The 22,166-nt window shown below is 41.8% G+C and overlaps 1 protein-coding gene across 3 annotated transcripts in view; it reads right to left on the bottom strand.

Moving 5' to 3' along the window:
- Positions 1-22,166, bottom strand: part of CTNNA2 (catenin alpha 2) — a 1,798,423-nt gene that overhangs the window by 191,776 nt on the left and 1,584,481 nt on the right. For all 3 annotated transcript variants that reach the window (XM_069745159.1, XM_069745158.1, XM_069745160.1), the window contains one exon: positions 5,663-5,797. In XM_069745159.1, coding sequence (XP_069601260.1) covers positions 5,663-5,797 — 135 coding nt within the window. The remainder of the gene's footprint in view (positions 1-5,662; positions 5,798-22,166) is intronic.

Genomic DNA, 22,166 nt, shown 5'->3' with positions numbered 1-22,166 from the left:
TAGCCCTGACAGCTGAGAGTTGCCGGGCTGATTGGCAAAAATAGAGGGAAACCCACGTTATTTTTAAAAAATGTATTTATTTATAGAGCGTGGGTGCCGACTGATGAATATTCAGCTGATGTCTGTGACCGGAGGTAAATTTTTACCTCCGCTCACATCTGCAAGCTCACACTGTCATCTGACAGAATGGGAACCGCAGTGCTCAGACCGGTGGTGCTCATTTTAACATGTTAACAGCCACCGGTGGATCGCGATTCCACCCACGCTTGTTAGGAGCACATGACAACTGACATGTGCCTGAAAAGATGTGTTAGGAGAAGGGAAGCATGGCTTTTGATGCTAAGCTACATTCGGCAAACAAGTCAGCTAACTGAACATCAAAAGGTTAGCTCACTATTTCAAATTTAATTACATTTGGCACAAATCTGATTTTCCCATATCCAATAATAATTTTATATTGAAATGCTAATACCTCTATACTATTATACCAATAATAACACTTTAGAATTTTATTTACTGGACAGCACAATCACTCAGTTTTTTGCACAGTTTCATTGTAACCATGTGTGTTGACATCCTAGTGAGGACAATATGGAGCTTACATAGTTACCATATTTTTCCGACCATAAGACGCACTTTTTTTTCTCCAAATTTGGGAAGAAAGTGTTTGTGCTTCTTATGGTAGGGATGTAACGTGGAAGGGGGCAGCAGCAGTGGGATCCACTGTTATCCCACTTGCAGGAGGCAGAAAAATGTCCCAGCTGCCCAAATCCAGGGCTGGGGAAACCACTTGGTCTCGATGATTAAAGTGCAGTGAATATTCATTAGCCGCTTCCCCGCCCACCTGTCAGTGCCCAGCAGTGAGTGTGGAGCAGCAAATGAATACTCCTTCACTTAAACAGGGACATACATGGTTTCCCCAGCGCTGGAGAGATCTGTGTGTTTGGAGGAGGAGGCAGGAGCAGGGGCCAGAGGAGACAAGATGGCTGCATACCTGCCTGGGCTGTGCTGGATGCTGAGGCATAAGGACCTGTGATGTCATGAAGTGGGCGGGCTGGAGCATCACATGACAGCACAGAGCCCTCCCTCTTCTTGATGTCATCACAGGTCCTTCAGACACAACACTAGAATCTGCTGGCTTCCTCTTATAACCTGTGCTGTGGAGAGGCAACAAGAGGGAGGGCTCTGTGTGTTCAGTCATGGGATGCTCCAGCTTTTTACCTCACCACAGTGTGGCTGGCTGCCACAATTAAAAGGTTAGTCTTTACAACACACAATAAAGCACTCTGCCACTCCTGTGGTGAACTATAACTCCCAGCATGCCATAGCACCTGCAGGACATTCTGGGAGTTATAGTTCTCAGATGGGATCTTAAAGCAGCACTCCAGTGTTATTTTTTCAGAGCTGGAGTGGTGTTTTAAATATAAGCCCTGTGCCCCATTCTTATACTCACCCTCCAGCGTCTTCATATAGTATTTTACAGACACCACACTGGTCCCGCAGCACCATCTTCTACCCGCAGCTTCCAACGTAATAACATACTATTATATATAATAACACCACATATAATAGTATGTATTTATGTTACTAAATATTTTACCACATTTTTTTGCTTCAAATATTTTTTTCCCTATTTTTCACCTCTGAAACCTGGTTGCATCTTACAGTCCGGTGCGTCTTATAGTCCAAAAAATACGGTACCTTCTGTTGTTACATAGTTTATATGATTGAAAAACAGTTGTATGTCTTTCAAGTTCAACCGAGGGATGGAAATTTATTTTCTTTAGGAAATCTGCTTTAGGCCGGGGTCACACTTGTGAGTGCAATGTGAGAAACTCGCGTGAGTCTCTCTCCTCAATACCCGGCACTGCCACCGGTACTCAGCAATGGAGCATTCAGCTTCATAGAAATACATGCAGCCGCACACTCCAGTCCCGAGTGCCGGCGGCGGTGCCGAGTATTGATGTGAGTTTCTCGCATTGCAGTTGCAATTGTGGCCCTGGCCTTACTCCCTCACTTCAATGTCAAGGTGACAGGGAATTTAGATTGTCAGTGTCTGTAATGCACTACGGAATAAGTTAGTGTTATAAAAACTAAAAAAGCAATCATGTCCATTTTTTTAAATGTAAGTTAAAATACACATAATTGGCACCAGTATGCACAGGAAAATTTGGAAGTTTAAAGTAGTTTTATTTAAATGTTAGAGATTGTACCAACTTGGTCTGAAAAGAAGATAAAAATAAGATTAATTATTCTTGATTCTGCCTAAGACCTATGTGACAAATAAAAAAAAATGTTATAATCTGTGAACCAAAATAAAACAAAACTAAAAAAGAGCTCTTCATGATGCATTTTTCCAATGCTTCAAATTTGATCGAATCATCAAGGCCAGAAAAGCACTAGTCTTGAAGGAGAGCTTCTTACTCATTTTGGTGCATCATGATGGCCAACACCTAAGATGGTAACTAAAAGAACAAATACCGTTTTGTAAATAAAACATAATAGTGCATATTAATAACATAGGGTACATAGTGAACACTATTTTTGATTTTAAAAAAGTGTGAAAGCCAGCCAGCAGCATCAAGGTGTACCCAAATCGGGACGGTCCTATACTGTCTCTCATATTACAACTTTACCATGTATCAAAAATGACCTAGTTGAGACATTTTTTAATCAAAAACTGTGTTTACAAAGTACACTGTGTTATTTATATGAACTATTACGTTTTACTTACAGCAGGGTATCTGCTCATTCAGTTTCCATCTTAGGTTTTGTCGGTTTAATAGCCAAATTGAACATGCTCCTTTATGTTGCATGCATACTAACTTATGGCTCATTTTTCTCAGCATTGGTGGTTATCATTTATACATTTTCTGGCTCATGTAGTGCCATACCTGATTTTTTTTTTTAAAACATACAATATTGAAAATAACAGGCATAGAACATATCATATGGATCTATTTTTGGAATAAGTAAACCCCTTTGAAGATAGATCTAAGCATTACAATGAACATGATTTTGTGGATTCTCCCTACTTCCAGAAAAGCAGTGATTCACTGAATCTGTAACGTAAGGACTGACCTGCTTAAGTAAGAAAAGCTTTGATCTATGAACAGAGCTCATTTTTGAAAACTTATAATAATAAAGTTGTTCAGAGCAGATTGAAGTCATTGCATATTTATAACACTGATTATTCTATCTTGAAATGTGCACTTCTTCCTTTACTGAAAAATTGAAGACGACAAGAGATGAAACAGGCCGGTAGGATCATTTATGGATTCGAAAAAAAAAGCTAATGAATGTTAGTCTAAACAGGTGGAAAACAAGAATGACAACATTTACAGACACAGAAACGAAAAAAAGGAATTACAAAGAATTGTTTTCTTCCTTTTGAAATGGTATTGTGGCCAAATGAAATGGAAATGGTAAGGGACATGGTGAAGAACCATTTCATGAATGGTAACAATAGTGGCTACCATTCGAAGAAGCCCAAAGAATCAACATTGATGACATTTTTTTGGAACATGAGTGCAAAGATAAAAGAAATAGCAAAGATGAAGAATGAATTGCACAAGAGGAATATTCAGCCACAGTTTTTAGAAATAGAACGTTAAGGTTGGAGCTTGAATAAATCCTGCCCTAACGTTAACCAGCAAAGAAGGTTAGAAGAAAACAATATGGCCAAAATTAAGAATAATTATTAAAAAAAAGTATAAAGAGAAATTTCAAAACTATTGACAATGTATATTATATTCTACTAGAGGAAGTGATATGGTAGGACGACAAAACACTGTAATTAGTCTTAGTGTCAGCGGGAAAAAAAGCCATTAGTTAACGTTTTACTCAAACTGTCTAATATCTAACTGCTTAGTATTGTCAGTACCCAACTTTTTAACCATATTTGCTCTTTTTTATTATTCTGGGAAAAAAAAAATCATTATGTATTTATTATGAAATAGTTACTTATATAAAGCACATTTCATATATAGAATATGACGATGGAAGAAAATGGCTTTATACACACATATTATTAATTCCAAGAATGAGTTGTGTATAAAGGTTGAATTTCTTAAAGGAAGTTTGTCCACACAAAACGACTGCTTAACGAAAAGCGGTGCACACTTGGCGCAGACAAGCAGTTTAGTGCCTTTTACCCAGCCACTTTTTTTTATCTATCCCAACCCTGCTTTGGTAAAGTCAGGACTGTTGATCGAAGAAGACGGGGGGCAGGTATTGATGGATAACTACGCTAGAAGGTGGGAAGAAGTAGTGAATTGTTTGCCACGGCAAGGGTGCATCATGCGCCAGTGTTTCGTTTGAGCAGTCATTCTGTGCCGACGATCTCTCTTTCATCAATCTTTAAAACGTGAAATGTTGAATGGGAATTTGTGGCTAAAGTATTCCAGTGAGAACATGTTAAAATAAATTATCAAAGTTCATGCTTTCAATTGAAATTTTTACAGCTTCGAACAAATTTTTGGAGACCAGCAATTTTTACGGTAGTCTTAATAAAAAGTCAATAACATGTGCTTAATTTATTAATAAGTGCATGTCTCCTGTCAGAGTAGGTGCGTCTGTGGCAGCCCATGTATTAGATAAACAGATCATAGCTAGTGTAGTGCTGGGCTAAAAACTTACATCAATTTGTTGCATAAATTGTAGTAAATTTGCTGGCCTATGGGCAGCCATGATTCCCGTAATAATCAGGTAAGTGACATGAGTGGCGGTAAAAAGGAAAAGTCTCAAACTACTGCACAAATATCGTGCACCCGAGAATTTGCAACTTGGTGTATAAATTACCTTTGGCTTTAGAGCCATCATTAATGACCCAGTTGAGGAATTTCTTGGAATCTTTATGTTTGTAGTTCCATGTAGTGAATGTGCATGCCTTTGAATTCCCTTTTTTTACGTAGATGTTTCCAAAATTCTGTGCTGATTATTTTCCTTGAAGGGGTTGTTCTCTATAATTAAATACTAATCCCCCAACTACAGACTATTATAAAGAAGCAAATCACTTCTCCCTGTTCACCGGCAAGCGTCACAGCCAAAGCCAGGCACCGGGAGCAGAGTGAAGCATCGGTGACGGACCCAAGGAAGATGAGTACAGCGTGGATTATTTCTTTACATCAGCTTGCAGCAAGGGATCAACTTTTAAGTAAAGGGAACGATCCTTTAATATATCCTCATAACAGGCTTTATTTTTGCACCTTAAAAAAAGGTTTTTAGGTTATTTCGAAAAGGATACGACTGAGTACCTATTCTTCCTAAGGCTTCTTCATTGCAAACAACACTTAGAGAAAACTTAATCATGGAAGCATTTCCGCAAGTCTATCCCTATGTTTGTATTTAAAAATATTTGAGATTCCCTAATAAGTTTGCTAATACTTTGCATGGAAGCTTATTAATATTTGCATCACTTGCGATACCACTATTAACCACATGGTGTGCTGTTATGAGACATGTTGCTTATCAATATGTAGGAGTCATTTATTTCATTGATCAATACTTCAATATTGTACAGTAAATTCTGTATGTGATGAAGTGAATACTATTTTTTTTAGAAATCTCTGTAACTTTTAGATGATATTTTAATGCAGGTTCCATAAAACAGGATAAAAATGAATTTTACAGTATAGAAAAGTGGAGACTGGCAGTAACTCACCCCTGAAACGATGAGTTCACCTCCCAGGTTTTGCACTTCAGCTTTCACCTTGCTACAGATATTAAGCTGGTGGCAGTAGAGCGCGATCCGCTGAAGGTAGGCGAGCAGATCTTGTTTGCATGCAGAATCGGGACACTGCAGGGAAATAAAACAGGAACATCAGTAGACTTGATTAAATGTAACTCAGCTTCTACTGTTAACTGCATATCATTATAAGATAGCAATCAGATAAAATACTATGCAAAGAGCATATAAAACAGACACTTCCTCCACTATAGCACAGACATTGCAAAACGACACATGCGAGAGTTTCAATCCAGTTGATTATTTTAGGTCTCACGTTTTAGTGGATTTACGGAGAGGTTCATTTAACGACAAATTAGTGGATGGACTTATGTGACTGTCTACCTTAAAGCACCACTACAAAGGTTTCTGTTTCTTCAACGCTGGGGTCGCGCTTCAAATCTAAGCCCCTTGCCGCTGGTCACATACTCACCTGCGCCATCTTGTGAGCGCAGCTTCTGGCTGTCCGGAAGTCAGAAGCTACATCATAAGGGTGCAATGCAAGTCTAGGAGCGCCAGAACGAGGGCAGAACGACGCTCTCATAGACTTGTATTGTAAAGTGATCTCAGACAAGAGCGGAGGCGAAAATGGATGAAAACGTCGGAAGGTCAAAGGGATGTATATTTTTTTAGCACCACTCCAGGGGCAATAAAAAATGCTGGAGTGGTGCTTTCCCTTTTCTGTTAATGTAAAAACTCATGGTATAAAAAAATACAAATACGTGGATGATATGTAATACACCCCGGGGGTCAGTGGGAGGAGAATAGTTCCCCCAGTATCACTGATATGTATTTAATTTTGCCATCTAACAAATCAATTTTAAACTATTGCTTACTACTGGTTCCAGTGACTCATAGAGACTTTAAGGGATAGACAAAATGTGAATGGAGATTCCATTGTCATGCTATATTTTCCAAGCATTTATCCAGCACAAATGGATGGCAAAAGTGCTGAATGGAAGGAGAACAGCATCTTTGACTCCAAGATCGCTGCTGGAGAACAGGGGTGTCACACTTTTACTCCACTATAAGGACTGCCAATAAAACATTAAAAATTGCCGAGAGATTAGAGTTTAAAGGAAAACAAATGTTAAGAAACATTCATTCCTAAATAAGGACTTGTATGTAAGGCAAAATTTAAAAAGGATAGAAAAAAATAATAGAAATAGAAAAAATCCAGTGTGTTGGATAAAATGCAAAAGTCTTTATTGTAGATTTAATAAAAGTCACACCAGTGTGCATAGGCATGCCCATAAACACTGATGCAACTTTCTAATATCTACAATATAGACTTTTGCTTTTTATCCAACATGCTTGATTTTTTTCTATTTCTACCAATAATAATTAATAATAATAATAATAATTTTTATTTATATAGCACCAACATATTCTGCAGCACTTTACAATTGAGCGGGGACATGTACAGACAATAAATTCAATACAAGTTAAGACAATTTTTAAACAGTGACATTAGCGGTGAGGTCCCTGCTCGCAAGCTTACAATCTACAACGAAATGGGGGGACACAATAGGTGAAAAGTGCTTGTTATTTCAGGTCTGGCAATTATAATAAATAGCGATTTTCATATAAAGCTGCATGATCCGGTCATCAGCCCGTGTGTTTAAGTGCAATAGTCAAGTATCAAGTGCAGTTATCGTGTGCATGGAGGGTGTGGAGACAGATGAATAGTAGGGTGCACATTCAGAATAATATTTGGAAGGAGGGAACAGGGCAAAGTTATTATACTGAGTAGTTGACATGGTAGGCTTGTTTGAAGAGATGGGTTTTTAAAGCATGCTTGAAAAGGTTGGGGCTAGGTATCAGTCTGATCGTCTGGGGACGTGCATTCCAGAAAGTTTGCACAGCATGAGAGAAGTCTTGAAGTTGGAGGTGCGAGGTTCGGATTACGGGGAATGTTAGTCCTAGGTCATTTGTAGAACGGAGGGCACGTGTAGGGAGATAGACGGAGATGAGAGAGGAGATATAAGGCGGTGCAGAACTGTGGAGAGCTTTGTGAGTGAGAGAGATGAGTTTATACTGGGCCCTGTAGCGAATGGGTAGCCAGTGTAATGACTGGCACAAGATGGAGGCATCGGTGAAGCGGCTGGACAGAAATATGACCCTGGCTGCCGCATTCAAGATGGATTGGAGAAGAGAAGTTTGGTAAGAGGGAGACCGATCAGAAGAGAGTTGCAGTAGACCAGACGGGAATGAATGAGAGTGACAGTAAGACTCTTAGCAGTTTCAAAGGTGAGAAAAGGTCAGATTCTGGAGATGTTTTTAAGATGCAGGTGACAAGAGCAAGTGAGTGATCGGATATAGGGAGTAAAGGAAAGTTCGGTGTCGAATATGACACCAAGACAGCGGCCATGCTGCTTGGGAGTTATGGTTGAACCCTCCAAGGTAATTTCGATGTTGGGTAGAGTGAGATTAGTAGAAGGGAAAAACACAAGAAGTTCAGTTTTGGAGAGATTCAGTTTCAGATAGAGGGAGGACATGATGATAGAGACAGCAGACAGACAATCCTTGGTATTTTGAATAGGGTAGGGTTGATGTCAGGGGAAGAAGTGTATAATTGGGTGTCGTCAGCATAGAGATGGTACTGGAACCCAAATCTGCTGATTGTTTGTCCAATAGGGGCAGTGTATAGAGAGAAGAGGAGGGGGCCTAGGACTGAGCCCTGCAGAACCCCGATAGTAAGGGGACAAGGAGAGGAAGAGGAGCCGGCAAAAGATACAGTGAAGGAGCAGTCAGAGAGGTAGGAGGAGAACCAGGAGAGGGCTGTGTCTTTGAGGCCTATAGAACGGCACATAGTGAGGAGGATCTGGTGATCCACAGTATCAAATGCGGCAGAGAGAACCAGGAGAATCAGCAAGGAGCAATGACCTTTGGATTTAGCTGTTATTAGATCATTAGAGACTTTAGTGAGGGCAGTTTGAGTGGAGTGTAAAGAGCAGAAACCAGATTGTAAGGGGTCGCGAAGAGAGTTATCCGAGAGATGGCGGATTAGACGGGAGTGGACCAAGCGTTCCAGGAGTTTAGAGAAGAAGGAAAGGTTAGAGACAGGTCTGTAGTTAGCAGTGCAGTTCTGGTCCAGAGATAGCTTTTTAAGTAAAGGGGTTATGATTGCATGTTTAAATGAGGAGTGAAAGATACCTGAAGAAAGAGAGAGGTTAAATATTTTAGTCAGGTGAGTGGTGACCACTGGTGAGAGAGAGACTGCAGGAGATGTGAAGGAATGGGGTCACTGTTGCAGGTTGTAGGCCGAGCAGAACCGAGGAGCTTTGAAACTTCTTCTTCTGAAACAGGCTCAAAGATGTCTAGTGAGCATGAGGTGCGGCAGGGAAGGGGATCCAGGCACTGAGGAGATTGGGCTGAGATATCCTGATGGATGTGGTTGATTTTTCTAGGAAACAAGTGGCCAGATCCTCACCGCTGAGGTTGGTGATGGGGGCCTGTACTTTAGGTTTCAGGAGGGAGTTTAAGGTTTCAAAAAGTTGTTTTGGGTTGTTGGATAGTGAGGTGATGAGGGTGGTGAAGTAGGATTGTTTGGCCAGATGAAGTGCAGAGTTATAGGTTTTGAGCATGAATTTATAGTGGATGAAGTCTTCTGCTAAGACAGATTTTCTCCACTGCCACGCTGCACACCTTGAGCAACACTGAAGAAAGCATGTTTGCATAGTGTGCCAAGGCTGCCGTTGTCTGTGTCGGGTCTTTCTGCATGTAGACGGTGCTGCTTCATCTAGGGCATTCTTCAGTTTATTATTGAAGTGTGACAATGCTAAGTCTGGACAGGAGAGGGAGGAGATGGGGAGCTAAAAATGTGTGGAGATTGTCCATAAGCTGCTGGGAATTAATGGTATGTTTATTCCGATAAGTGTGGTAAGTAAGGGTGTCCCGGGTGAGGAGACAATTCTTGACAGAGAAGGAAAGAAGGTTGTGGTCCGAGAGCAGGAAAGGGGAGTTAGTAAAGTCATGCAGTGAGGCGGGACAGGAAAAAAACTGGTCCAGAGTATTCTCGTCCTCCTGCGTAGGAGAATTAGCAAACTTTGAGAGGCCAAATGAAGAATTTAGAGAAATAAGATGAGAGGCAGATTGGCAGAGGGGATCATTGATGGGATGTTGAAGTCTCCCATGATGAGGGCAGGGATGTCACCAGATAGAAAGTGAGTAAGCCAATGGTCTCCTAACTGCGGCACTGCAGGTTTCCTTGAGTGATATCCATTTTGAGAAGGTGAGCTGATACTTAACTCTTTTTTGCATAACAAATAATAGTTTAAGTAAACCAAATGTATATTTTTCATCTATTTTAATAAAAAAAAAAAAAAAAAAAATTAAGTGTTAGTGTAATTTATGAAGAAAGAACTGCCAAAAGTTAGATTGAACAGGGACTCAGATGTACCCTGCATTAGACATAATGGAGGACCTCATACACATTCTGTTCAAATTCTCATGCATTGGTACTCCTAGACTCATAAAGCCTATGCAATAAGTGCAAAACCAGCCAAAAATTACAAGCAGGGTAATCCATACACCCATGAAGGCACCAACTGTAGTGCCTCATTCAAATATTGTGAACAAATTGCAGTTGTAGTACTCATATACTTCTAAACACTCTGCATACAGTGCAAAGTCTGCCAAAAATTGCAAGAAGGGTCATCCTTATACTCTTGAAAACATCAAGTGAGGTGCCTCATGAAAAAATTTACAAATTGTACTTGTTGTACTTCTATCTGTTATGACCCTCATGGCAGCACTAAAACCCTTCTCAGACAAGTTGATAGCAGCAGGGCAGGACAACAACTCCAAGGCATGGAGGGACAGCTCATGCCAAGTGTCCAGCTTTAAGACCCAATAGTAGAAGGTTGCAGAGGAATTAGGGACTCTGATGGTTATTTTGGCCAGGTATTGCTTCACGATCTTTAAAAACATTCCCTCCTTGTCAAAAATACCCAATCATCAGGACCTGGATGCAGGGAGTTTGTCATGAAAATGGCCCAGGACTTTGACAGTGTACCACCTCCTCTGCTGTACCTGTTGTGTGTCTACATCACCTCTTCTCCTTGTTTGGACAAGGAAGCTTGCCCCCCTGTTGCTATCATGGTAAAATGGGTGGTTTTTCAACATATTTTCCACAATTGCTTTCTGGTATAGCACATTTAACAGACCTCTCTTTCTCAGGAAGTAGAGATGCAAGGTTCTCTTATTAAAGTGGGGTTAAGAGGGTAAACAACCAGTACTCTTTTTTTCTCCAATAAGAATGTATCATGAGGGTCACAAGAAATGCAGTGGTACATAAAGTCAGCCATATGTACAAAGATACATACAGCCAACACTTTCCTTACTCCACCATGATAACTACTCTCCATCTCCTCCTGTTCAATCTTTTCCTCCTCTTTCACCTCATCAGCCCATCCACATAGGAGAGATGGGACAAAGCTTGTGTAGGTACTAGTCTCTGTTGGGCTGGCAACCAACTCCTGTTTCTTCTCCTCCTCCTTCTCAGCCTGTGTTAGGAGCCAAATTCCTGCCTCTGCACAGGGCGAATCTCGGGCCATCTCTGCTGCGGTCTCCCATTATTCTACTGCCACAGTGGAGCCTGCTCAGCGGAGACGTCGGTCCCAGCGTCTCGCTCAGCCTGACACTGTGCAAAGGTTTACTTCTGCATTTCCAGCTTCTGCCATTGTAGCCAGTACTGGTCAGCGGCGAGCAGACGTATTTGGGACTAAGTCCTACTTTTCCCCTTCTGAGCATGCCCAGGGTAAGATCTCTCATTGGAGATCAAGGGTCACATAATCAGGTACTGCAGCAACTCCCATTGGTCCTCTAGGAAGGTTCTGAAGTTGCTCAAGTTCTGTGGCAGCCTCCTATTGGTCCTTCTGGGAAGGTCCTGTAGTTGCTGCAGCTATAAAAGGTTTGCATGACTGCACGGCCATGCGCTAGTATCAAGCTAAGTTATGTGCTTTGCGCCTGTGTGGTTATGTGGGTATGTATTCAGGGACCTGGCTGAAAAAAGCCCCTAGAATACTGGCACCTCCGGTGAGGAGATTGTGTGTTGTGTATGTATTCAGGGACCTGGCTGAAATAAGCCCCTAGAATACGGGCACCTCCGGTGAGGAGATTGTGTGTTTGCATGACCACTGACTTCTTTCAGTTCGGCAGTTAGCTTGTGCTCCTGTGAGTCTAACAGTCTAACAGGGCACAGTGCTTTACTTTCACGGCTACTCTGTGAAGTAACAGAGCTCGCTTATACCTCCAAATAGTGCCACCATTCACTAGCAGCAGGTTCCTCCTGCACGGTGGAGCCCGGGCTGCGAACGCGTCATTAATAACCATCTATATTTACTCAGCGCGTTCCGCTAGCCCTAACAGCCTCCACCTCCTCATTGCTACCCTGTCCGCACTGAGCAGATGAGATAAGGCTGGGCTGGGTAGTATCTTTATGTCTTATGTCTTCCACCATCTACACCTGTTACCCATGCAAAGCTTCAGCTTTGATTGCGATCATCAAGTTTTTAACCTGGCACAGAAGTGGGATCTTTCCGCTGACTATGGTGTTAGTGCTGCTCGCCATCTTTGGGGAGTCTTCAAAGTCTTTGTAGGCCACCCGCCCATTTTTGACAACCAGTCAAGCTAAATCAGATAGCTGGGGGTTGGTATAGTGTGGCTGGTAAGGGGCCATGGACATTGGTCACCCCATCCTAAAAATAGCAGCCCACAGCCACCGCAGAACAGACGCATCTATAAGATGCATCAATTCTGGCATTTGTTTTTTATTTATTTATAAAGCTCAGGTGCTGGCTGATGAATACTCCCATCAATGGTGCCTGCTCTCACTGTTATTAGTGACAGCAGTCGTAGGCTGATGTATTACTCACAAAAGCCTATGCCTCTGTGACCAGAGGTAAACTTTTTACCTGCAATCACAACTGCTGGCGCTCTGACCGGTGGTCATAATCTTACTGCCAATCTGAGCCACCGGTGTTTCTCGTGCTGTCATGAAGATGATAGCATGGGAAACACCCAATGTTTGGAGTACTGAACTTTAACCCCTTTCTGCCATTGGACGTAATATTCCGTCCATGTGGGGTGGGCCTTAATTCCCAAGGACGGAATATTACGTCCAGCGCGATCGGCCGCGCTCACGGGGGGAGCGCGGCCGATCGCGGCCGGGTGTCAGCTGCTTATTGCAGCTGACATCCGGCACTATGTGCCAGGAGCGGTCACGGACCGCCCCCGGCACATTAACCCCCGGCACACCGCGATCAAAGATGATCGCGATGTGCCGGCGGTGCAGGGAAGCATTGCGCAGGGAGAGGGCTCCCTGCGGGCTTCCCTGAGCCCCCCGCAGCAACGCGATGTGATTGCGTTGCTCCGGGGGTCTCTTACCTCCTCCCTGCAGCAAGTCCCGGATCCAAGATGGCCGCTGATCCGGGTCCTGCAGGGAGGGAGGTGGCTTACCAAGTGCCTGCTCAGAGCAGGCACTTGGTAACGCTGCAGCGTTGTTTGACAGATTGGTGATCTGTCAGAGTGCTGTGCAAACTGGCAGATCACCAATCTGTATTGTCCCCCCCGGGACAAAGTAAAAAAGTAAAAAAAAATGTTCCAAGTGTGTAAAAAAAAAAAAATAAATCCTAAATAATGAAAAAAAATATATATATTATTCCCATAAATACATTTCTTTATCTAAATAATAAAAAAAAACAATAGAAGTACACATATTTAGTATTGTCGCGTCCGTAACAACCTGACCTTTAAAGCTGTCCCACTAGTTAACTCCTTCAGTAAACACCGTAAGAAAAAAAAAAAGAGGCAAAAAACAACGCTTTATTATTGTACCGCCGAACAAAAAGTGGAATAACACGCGATCAAAAAGACGGATATATATAACCATGGTACCGCTAAAAGCATCATCTTGTCCCGCAAAAAACAAGCTGCCATACAGCAACATCAGCAAAAAAATAAAAAAGTTATAGTCCTCAGAATAAAGCGATGCAAAAATAATTTTTTCTATAAAATAGTTTTTATCGTATAAAAGCGCCAAAACATAAAAAAAATGATATAAATGAGGTGTCGCTGTAATCGTACTGACCCGAAGAATAAAACTGCTTTATCAATTTTACCAAACGCGGAACGGTATAAACGCCTCCCCCAAAAGAAATTCATGAATAGCTGGTTTTTGGTCATTCTGCCTAACAAAAATCGGAATAAAAAGCGATCAAAAAATGTCACGTGCCCGAAAATGTTACCAATAAAAACGTCAACTCGTCCCACAAAAAACAAGACCTCACATGACTCTGTGGACTCAAATATGGAAAAATTATAGCTCTCAAAATGTGGTAACGCAAAAAATATGTTTTGCAATAAAAAGCATCTTTCAGTGTGTGACGGCTGCCAATCATAAAAATCCGCTAACAAAACCAGCTATAAAAGTAAATCAAACCCCCCTTCATCACCCCCTTAGTTAGGGAAAAATAAAAAAATTTAAAAAATGTATTTATTTCCATTTTCCCATTAGGGTTAGGGCTAGGGTTAGGGTTAGGGCTAGGGTTAGGGCTAAGGTTAGGGCTAGGGTTAGGGTTAGGGCTAGGGTTAGGGTTAGGGTTAGGGCTAGGGTTAGGGTTAGGGCTAGGGTTAGGGCTAGGGTTAGGGCTAGGGTTAGGGCTAGGGTTAGGGTTAGGGCTAGGGTTATGGTTAGGGCTAGGGTTAGGGTTAGGGCTAGGGTTAGGGCTAGGGTTAGGGCTTGGGTTAGGGTTGGGGCTAGGGTTAGGGCTAGGGTTAGGGCTAGGGTTGGGGCTAGGGTTAGGGTTAAGGCTACAGTTAGGGTTGGGGCTAAAGTTAGGGTTAGGGTTTGGATTACATTTGCGGTTGGGATTAGGATTAGGGGTGTGTCTGGGTTAGAGGTGTGGTTAGGGTTACCGTTGGGATTAGGGTTAGGGGTGTGTTTGGATTAAGGTTTCAGTTATAATTGGGGGGTTTCCACTGTTTAGACACATCAGGGGCTCTCCAAACGCGACATGGCGACCGATCTCAATTCCATCCAATTCTGCATTGAAAAAGTAAAACATTGCTCCTTCCCTTCTGAGCTCTCCCGTGTGCCCAAACAGGAGTTTACCCCAACATATGGGGTATCAGCGTACTCAGGACAAATTGGACAACAACTTTTGGGGTCCAATTTCCCCTGTTACCCTTGGGAAAATACAAAACTGGGGGCTAAAAAATAATTTTTGTGGGAAAAAAAGAGATTTTTTATTTTCACGGCTCTGCGTTATAAACTGTAGTGAAACACTTGGGGGCTCAAAGTTCTCACAACACATCTAGATAAGTTCGTGGGGGGGTCTAGTTTCCAATATGGGGTCACTTGTGGGGGGTTTCTACTGTTTAGGTATATTAGGGGCTCTGCAAACGCAATGTGACGCCTGCAGACCATTCCATCTAAGTCTGCATTCCAAATGGCGCTCCTTCCCTTCCGAGCCCTCCCATGCGCCCAAACGCTGGTTCCCCCCCACATATGGGGTATCAACGCACTCAGGACAAATTGGACAACAACTTCTGGTCTCCAATTTCTCCTTTTACCCTCGAGAAAATACAAAACTGGGGGCTAAAAAATAATTTTGAGGGGAAATTTTTTATTTTATTTTCACGGCTCTGCGTTATAAACTGTAGTGAAATACTTGGGGGCTCAAAGTTCTCACAACAAATCTAGATAAGTTCCTTGGGGGGTCTAGTTTCCAATATGGGGTCACTTGTGGGGGGTTTCTATTGTTTAAGTACATTAGGGGCTCTGCAAACACAATGTGACGCCTGCAGACCATTCCATCTAAGTCTGTATTCCAAATGGCGCTCCTTCCATTCCGAGCCCTCCCATGCACCTAAACGCTGGTTCTCCCCCACATATAGGGTATCAGCGCACTCAGGACAAATTGCACAACAACTTTTGGGGTCCAATTTCTCCTGTTACCCTCGGGAAAATACAAAACTGGGGGCTAAAAAATTATTTTTGTGGGAAAAAATTTTTGTTTTATTTTTACGGCTCTCCATTATAAACTTCTGTGAAGCTCTTATTGGGTCAAAGTGCTCACCACACATCTAGATAAGTTCCTTAGGGGGACTACTTTTTAAAATGGTGTCACTTGTGGGGGGTTTCAATGTATAGGCACATCAGTGGCTCTCCAAACACAACATGGTGTCCCATCTCAATTCCTGTCAATTTTGCATTGAAAGGTCAAATGGCACTACTTCCCTTCCGAGCTCTCCCATGCGCCCAAACAGTGGTTTACCCCCACATATGGGGTATCAGAGTACTCAGGACAAATTGTGCAACAACTTTTGTGGTCCAATTTCTTTTCTTACCATTAAGAAAATAAAAAATTGGGGGCAAAAAGATAATTTTTGTGAAAAAAAAGATTTTTTATTTTTACGGTTCTGCATTATAAACTTCTGTGAAGCACTTGGTGGGTCAAAGTGCTCACCACACCTCTAGATAAGTTCTGTAGGGGGTCTACTTTCCAAAATGGTGTCACTTGTGGGGGGTTTCAATGTTTAGGCACATCAGTGGCTCTCCAAACGCAACATGGCGTCCCATCTCAATTCCAGTCAATTTTGCATTGAAAAGTCAAATGGCGCTCCTTCCCTTCCGAGCTCTGCCATGCGCCCAAACTGTGGTTAACCCCCACATATGGGGTATCAGCGTACTCAGGACAAATTGTACAACAACTTTTGTGGTCCATTTTCTCCTGTAACCCTTGGTAAAATAAAACAAATTGGAGCTGAAGTAAATTTTTTGTGAAAAAAAGTTAAATGTAAATTTTTATTTAAACATTCCAAAAATTCCTGTGAAGCACCTGAAGGGTTAATAAACTTCATGAATGTGGTTTTGAGAATCTTGAGGGGTGCAGTTTTTAGAATGGTGTCACACTTGGGTATTTTCTATCATATAGACTCCTCAAAATGACTTCAAATGAGATGTGGTCCCTAAAATAAAATGCTGTTGTAAAAATGAGAAATTGCTGGTCAAATTTTAACCCTTATAACTCCCTAAGAAAAAAAAATTTTGGTTCCAAAATTGTGCTGATGTAAAGTAGACATGTGGGAAATGTTGCTTATTAAGTATTTTGTGTGACATATCTCTGTGATTTAATTGCATAAAAATTCAAAGTTGGAAAATTGCGAAATTTTCAAAATTTTCGCCAAATTTCCATTTTCTTCACAAATAAACGCAGGTAATATCAAATAAATTTTACCACTATCATGAAGTACAATATGTCACGAGAAAACATTGTCAGAATCACCGGGATCCGTTGAAGCGTTCCAGAGTTATAACCTCATAAAGGGACAGTGGTCAGAATTGTAAAAATTGGCCCGGTCCATAACGTGCAAACCACCCTTGGGGGTAAAGGGGTTAACTGTATCATGGACTTCCTGGAGAAATTCGTCCATGTCCAAACAGGAGGTGTTTGACATACAGTATCCAATATTTTTATTGGCTGTGTAATAGGCAGTAAACATGCAAGACAAGGATTCAAGCTTCAAATACAAGTACCAGCCAATGCTAGTCAAGTATCGTGCACATCTGAGCACCCAGATACTCGAGGGACATCCGAGTATCACAGAGCACGTTTGCTCATCCCTACACACAACGACAATTGTAGCATAAACATCTCCTTACAGAGTATTGCAAAATAATTTCTTGTTTTCAAAGTTGTTTACATTGTGACACTTATTCTTCTATTTTGCCAACCAAGAGGTAAAATAGACACACTTAAGCTATTTTGTATTTGGGGGCTGCTAATATTGAAAGTTCTTAGCATACTGATACTAGAAGAAAACCTTCCTTTATGAGTATGAAGAGACAAATGAATCATACATGCTTATATTACACAACATATCCTATCATGGAATTGAGTTTGCAAATAGTCCTAATGAAAAGTCTTCTGTTCTGTTCACACAGCTCCTATGCAAACCTATGTGTCAGCATAGGTGGCGCAGTGGTTTGCACTGCAGCCTTGCAGCGCTGGGGTCCTGGGTTCTAATCCCACCCAGGACAACATCTGCAAAGAGTTTGTATGTTCTCTCCGTGTTTGCGTGGGTTTCCTCCGGGTACTCCGGTTTCCTCCCACATTCCAAAGACATACTGATAGGGAATCTAGATTGTGAGCCCCATCGGGGACAGTGATGATAATGTGTGCAAACTGTAAAGCATTGCAGAATATGTTAGCGCTAAATTTGATGAAGAAAAAGATGAAGAGAAGAAGAGGAAACCAAAAAAGAACAGGAGAGGGAGAACAAAAAAGAAAATGAGAACAAAAAGGAGGAGGAAAACAGCGAGATTAATGAGGAAGAAGAAAAGGTTGATGGAGGAGAAGGAAAATAAGATGGAAGAGGAGGAGGAGAACGAAAAGAATGAGGAAAAGAAGGAGGAAAATAATTCAGAGAAGAAGGAGAAGAATGAAAAGGAGGAGAAGAATGGGTAAGAGGAAGTTAAGGAGAGAAATAGTAAAAAGAGAAAAAGGAGGACATGGAGAAAGAAGAGGAGGAGATTGAAGAAAAGGAGAAGATGGAGGAAAAGAGGAAGGAGGAGGAAAAAAGTAGAAAATGAAGAGGAGATAGAAGAAGGAGGAAGAGAAGGAGAAGGAAGATAAAGAGGAAGAGGGAAAAGAGAATAATGTCATGGTTAGGACAAGTTTATGTCTTGTACTTTCTAGGGTTAATGTTCTTGGCCTCTCTTTCAAGATCGGCGGGCTATTTATACTCGCTACTAACCTGGTATCCTTGTCAGCTATAGGTTTTCTGCAGTTTGTATGCTTGACCTCTGTAGTGTGTGCTGACTTGCTGTGTCTTGCTGTCATGTCCTTTATTCGCTTTCCTGGATTACTGATCCCTGGCTTGGCTTCTGCCTATTCTCTGACTCTCCCTGTTGGTATCTTGTAATCTCCTGGCTACGACCTCAGCTTGTTTCACAATTCTTTTATGCTTGTTCCTTCCTTGTTTCCCCGGCGTCTGGCTCCGCCCCCTGACCGCATCCCACTCTGTCACATGATCGTAGGTCCTTCTGCATTTCCTGGTCACTCTGTCTCATTTGAAAGGTCCCGTTGGTGTTCATGTTAGTTACCCTTTTTCTGGTTCAGCTCTGTTGCTGCTGGGTGCAGTTTCCCCTGCAGCATTTATACCCGGGTATCGTGACAAGTAAGAAACAGGTGGTAGAAAACTTGAAAACGGAGTAGGAAGAGAATAACGAACAAGAGGAAAAGAAGAAAGAAAGAAAAAAAAAGTAGAAGAATGACAACAATGGGCTGGTTTCACATTTGCGTTTTTTGCCGCTGCGTTTTAACGCAAAAAAATGCATGCTTTTGTTTCCTATATTTAACATTAAAAATGCATGCGTTTTTTTTGTATGCGTTTTGCCGCATTTGACGACGCATGCATCGTTTCTATGCTTGCATTTTGTTGCGGAAATGCAACATGTAGTAATTTCTAGAGGCGTTTTTTTGCGGCCAAAAAACGTATTGCTGTCTATGTAAACGCATGCGTTTTTAAGCACAGGTGTTTGGTTGCGTTTTTTAACGCATGCGTTTCCATACAAAAAAACAAGTCTACACACTGATAAGCCACCCCCCAATATCAAGGTGATAAAGGGATCCAAACCGTAACCCTAACCCTAACCCTAGGGATCCAACCCCTAACCCTAACCCTAGGGATCCTAACCCTAACTTTAACCCTAACCCTAACCCTAGGGATCCTAACCTTAACCCTAACCCTGACCCTAACCCTATGGATCCAAACCCTAACCTTAACCCTAACCCTAGGGATCCAAACCCTAACCCTAGGGACCCTAACCCTAACCCTAGGGATCCTAACCCTAACCTTAACCCTAACCCTAACCCTAACCCTAGGGATCCTAACCCTAACCTTAACCCTAACCCTAACCCTAGGGATCCAAACCCTAACCTTAACCCTAACCCTAACCCTAGGGATCCAAACCCTAACCCTAACCCTAGGGATCCTAACCCTAACCCTAACCCTAGCCATTTCTATTTATAGTGAGTTTTCTAGTTGAATTTTATGATTGGCAGCTGTCACCAACTAAAGACGCTTTTTATTCCAAAAAATATTTTTTGCGTTACCACATTTTGAGAGCTACAATTTTTCCATATTGTGGTCCACAGAGTCATGTCACACGCCCTCTGTAGTCCCATTGGCGGTGTCTGGATCTTGATTGGTAGAAAACTTGAAAACGGAGTAGGAAGAGAATAAGGAACAAGAGGAAAAGAAGAAAGAAGGAAAAAAAAAGTAGAAGAATGACAACAATGGGCTGGTTTCACATTTGCGTTTTTTTGCCGCTGCGTTTTAACGCAAAAAACGCATGCTTTTGTTTCCTATATTTGACATTAAAAATGCATGCGTTTTTTTGTATGCGTTTTGCCGCATTTGACGACGCATGCATCGTTTCTATGCTTGCATTTTGTTGCGGAAATGCAACATGTAGTAATTTCTAGAGGCGTCTTTTGTGGCCAAAAAACGTATTGCTGTCTATGTAAACGCATGCGTTTTTAAGCACATGTGTTTGGTTGCATTTTTTAACGCATGCGTTTCCATACAAAAAATCAAGTCTACACACTGATAAGCCACCCCCCAATATCAAGGTGATAAAGGGATCCAAACCGTAACCCTAACCCTAACCTTAGGGATCCAAACCCTAACCCTAGGGATCCTAACCCTAACTTTAACCCTAGCCCTAACGCTAGGTATCCTAAGCCTAACCTTAACCCTAACCCTGACCCTAACCCTAGGGATCCAAACCCTAACCTTAACCCTAACCCTAACCCTAGGGATCCAAACCCTAACCTTAACCCTAACCCTAGGGATCCAAACCCTAACCCTAGGGACCCTAACCCTAACCCTTGGGATCCTAACCCTAACCTTAACCCTAACCCTAACCCTAGGGATCCTAACCCTAACCTTAACCCTAACCCTAACCCTAGGGATCCAAACCCTAACCTTAACCCTAACCCTAACCCTAGGGATCCAAACCCTAACCCTAGGGATCCTAACCCTAACCCTAACCCTAGCCATTTCTATTTACAGTGGGTTTTCTAGTTGATTTTTATGATTGGCAGCTGTCACCAACTAAAGACGCTTTTTATTCCCAAAAATATTTTTTGCGTTACCACATTTTGAGAGCTACAATTTTTCCATATTTTGGTCCACAGAGTCATGTCACACACCCTGTGTAGTCCCATTGGCGGTGTCTGGATCTTGATTTTTCTCTTGTGAAATTTCTCATCATGCGTACCAAAAACGCAAACGCAGGAAAAACGCATGTAAACGCGTAAAAACGCCACTTTTTTTAACCACATGCGAAAACGCATGCGTCTTAAAAACGCAGCTTTTGCACGCGTTTACATGCATTTTTTTTACCACCTGCGTTTGCGTTTTAAACGCTGCATTTTTAAACGCAAATGTGAAACTAGCCTAAGCATCAATAAAGCAGAAAACTTACACTTGATGTAAAATGTAGGAGAATACGACCAGGAAGTTCAATAGTGAAAGAAGGTGCAGTATATATAATATTAAAATGTGCTCCTTAAATACGGTCTCTCAGACACTTATGGCACATCATGGTCATTCGTCATGTCATATAGCATGTAATGTAATTGCTGGACAGAAATGTAAAGTGAATGATATAATGTGTCTCTCTAATAGCCCTCATTGAGATCTGTCAGCAGCAGAGAGGGAGTGTGCCAAAAAGTCACCGTCTTGGCAATTACTCTTGGTTCAAATGGCTCTTTGTTTAGCACTTTTCACATACAGAGTCCTTCACAAGCTTATTATTGCAAGTGCCTTGTTTAGTCATATATCTGCTCAATCCTGATACACTGTAACTTTTGATTATTTATTTTATATCTTTTCAAGCATATCTGATATGGAAGTTTATGATTTAATGTTTCTGAAAATAACGGATGTGGTTTAATGGAAGGCTTTACTCGTGTTATTTACTACTATAGAAGCTGTAAACAAATCATAGAGCATCATAGTAAAGCCAGAATATTTCATCATAGGAATAAATTAGCTTAATTAAGAAGTCATATCTGTTTCTAGGTTAATAATAACAAATTCCATGGACACCATCTTCTTTTGCTTCATATGGGTATTATTTTTAGAGGCAAATAGAAAAGATGATTGACACATTGCTGTGACGATTCAAAGAGGGAAAATGGAAAGTGGACCCTCTAGACTGCGACGACGAACCCCCCAAAGACGAGCTGACCAGATAGACCTCCCTCTATACAGGTAGAGTTAGGGGCAGGCCCGTGAGGGGCTATCGCCAAGGCAGCTGGAGGACCAGGACGGGAGAAGACCAAAAAGAGGCGGAGATAGTAGGACCACAGGATAGAAGAGTACTGCAGAGAGACAGAACTGGCGGGTATAACGGGAACACTGC

This window comes from Ranitomeya imitator, chromosome 1, assembly GCF_032444005.1.
Source record: "Ranitomeya imitator isolate aRanImi1 chromosome 1, aRanImi1.pri, whole genome shotgun sequence".
Taxonomy (NCBI): Eukaryota; Metazoa; Chordata; class Amphibia; order Anura; family Dendrobatidae; genus Ranitomeya; species Ranitomeya imitator.
Note: the sequence above shows the minus strand (reverse complement) of the source record. Positions and strands in the feature narration are given on the sequence as shown.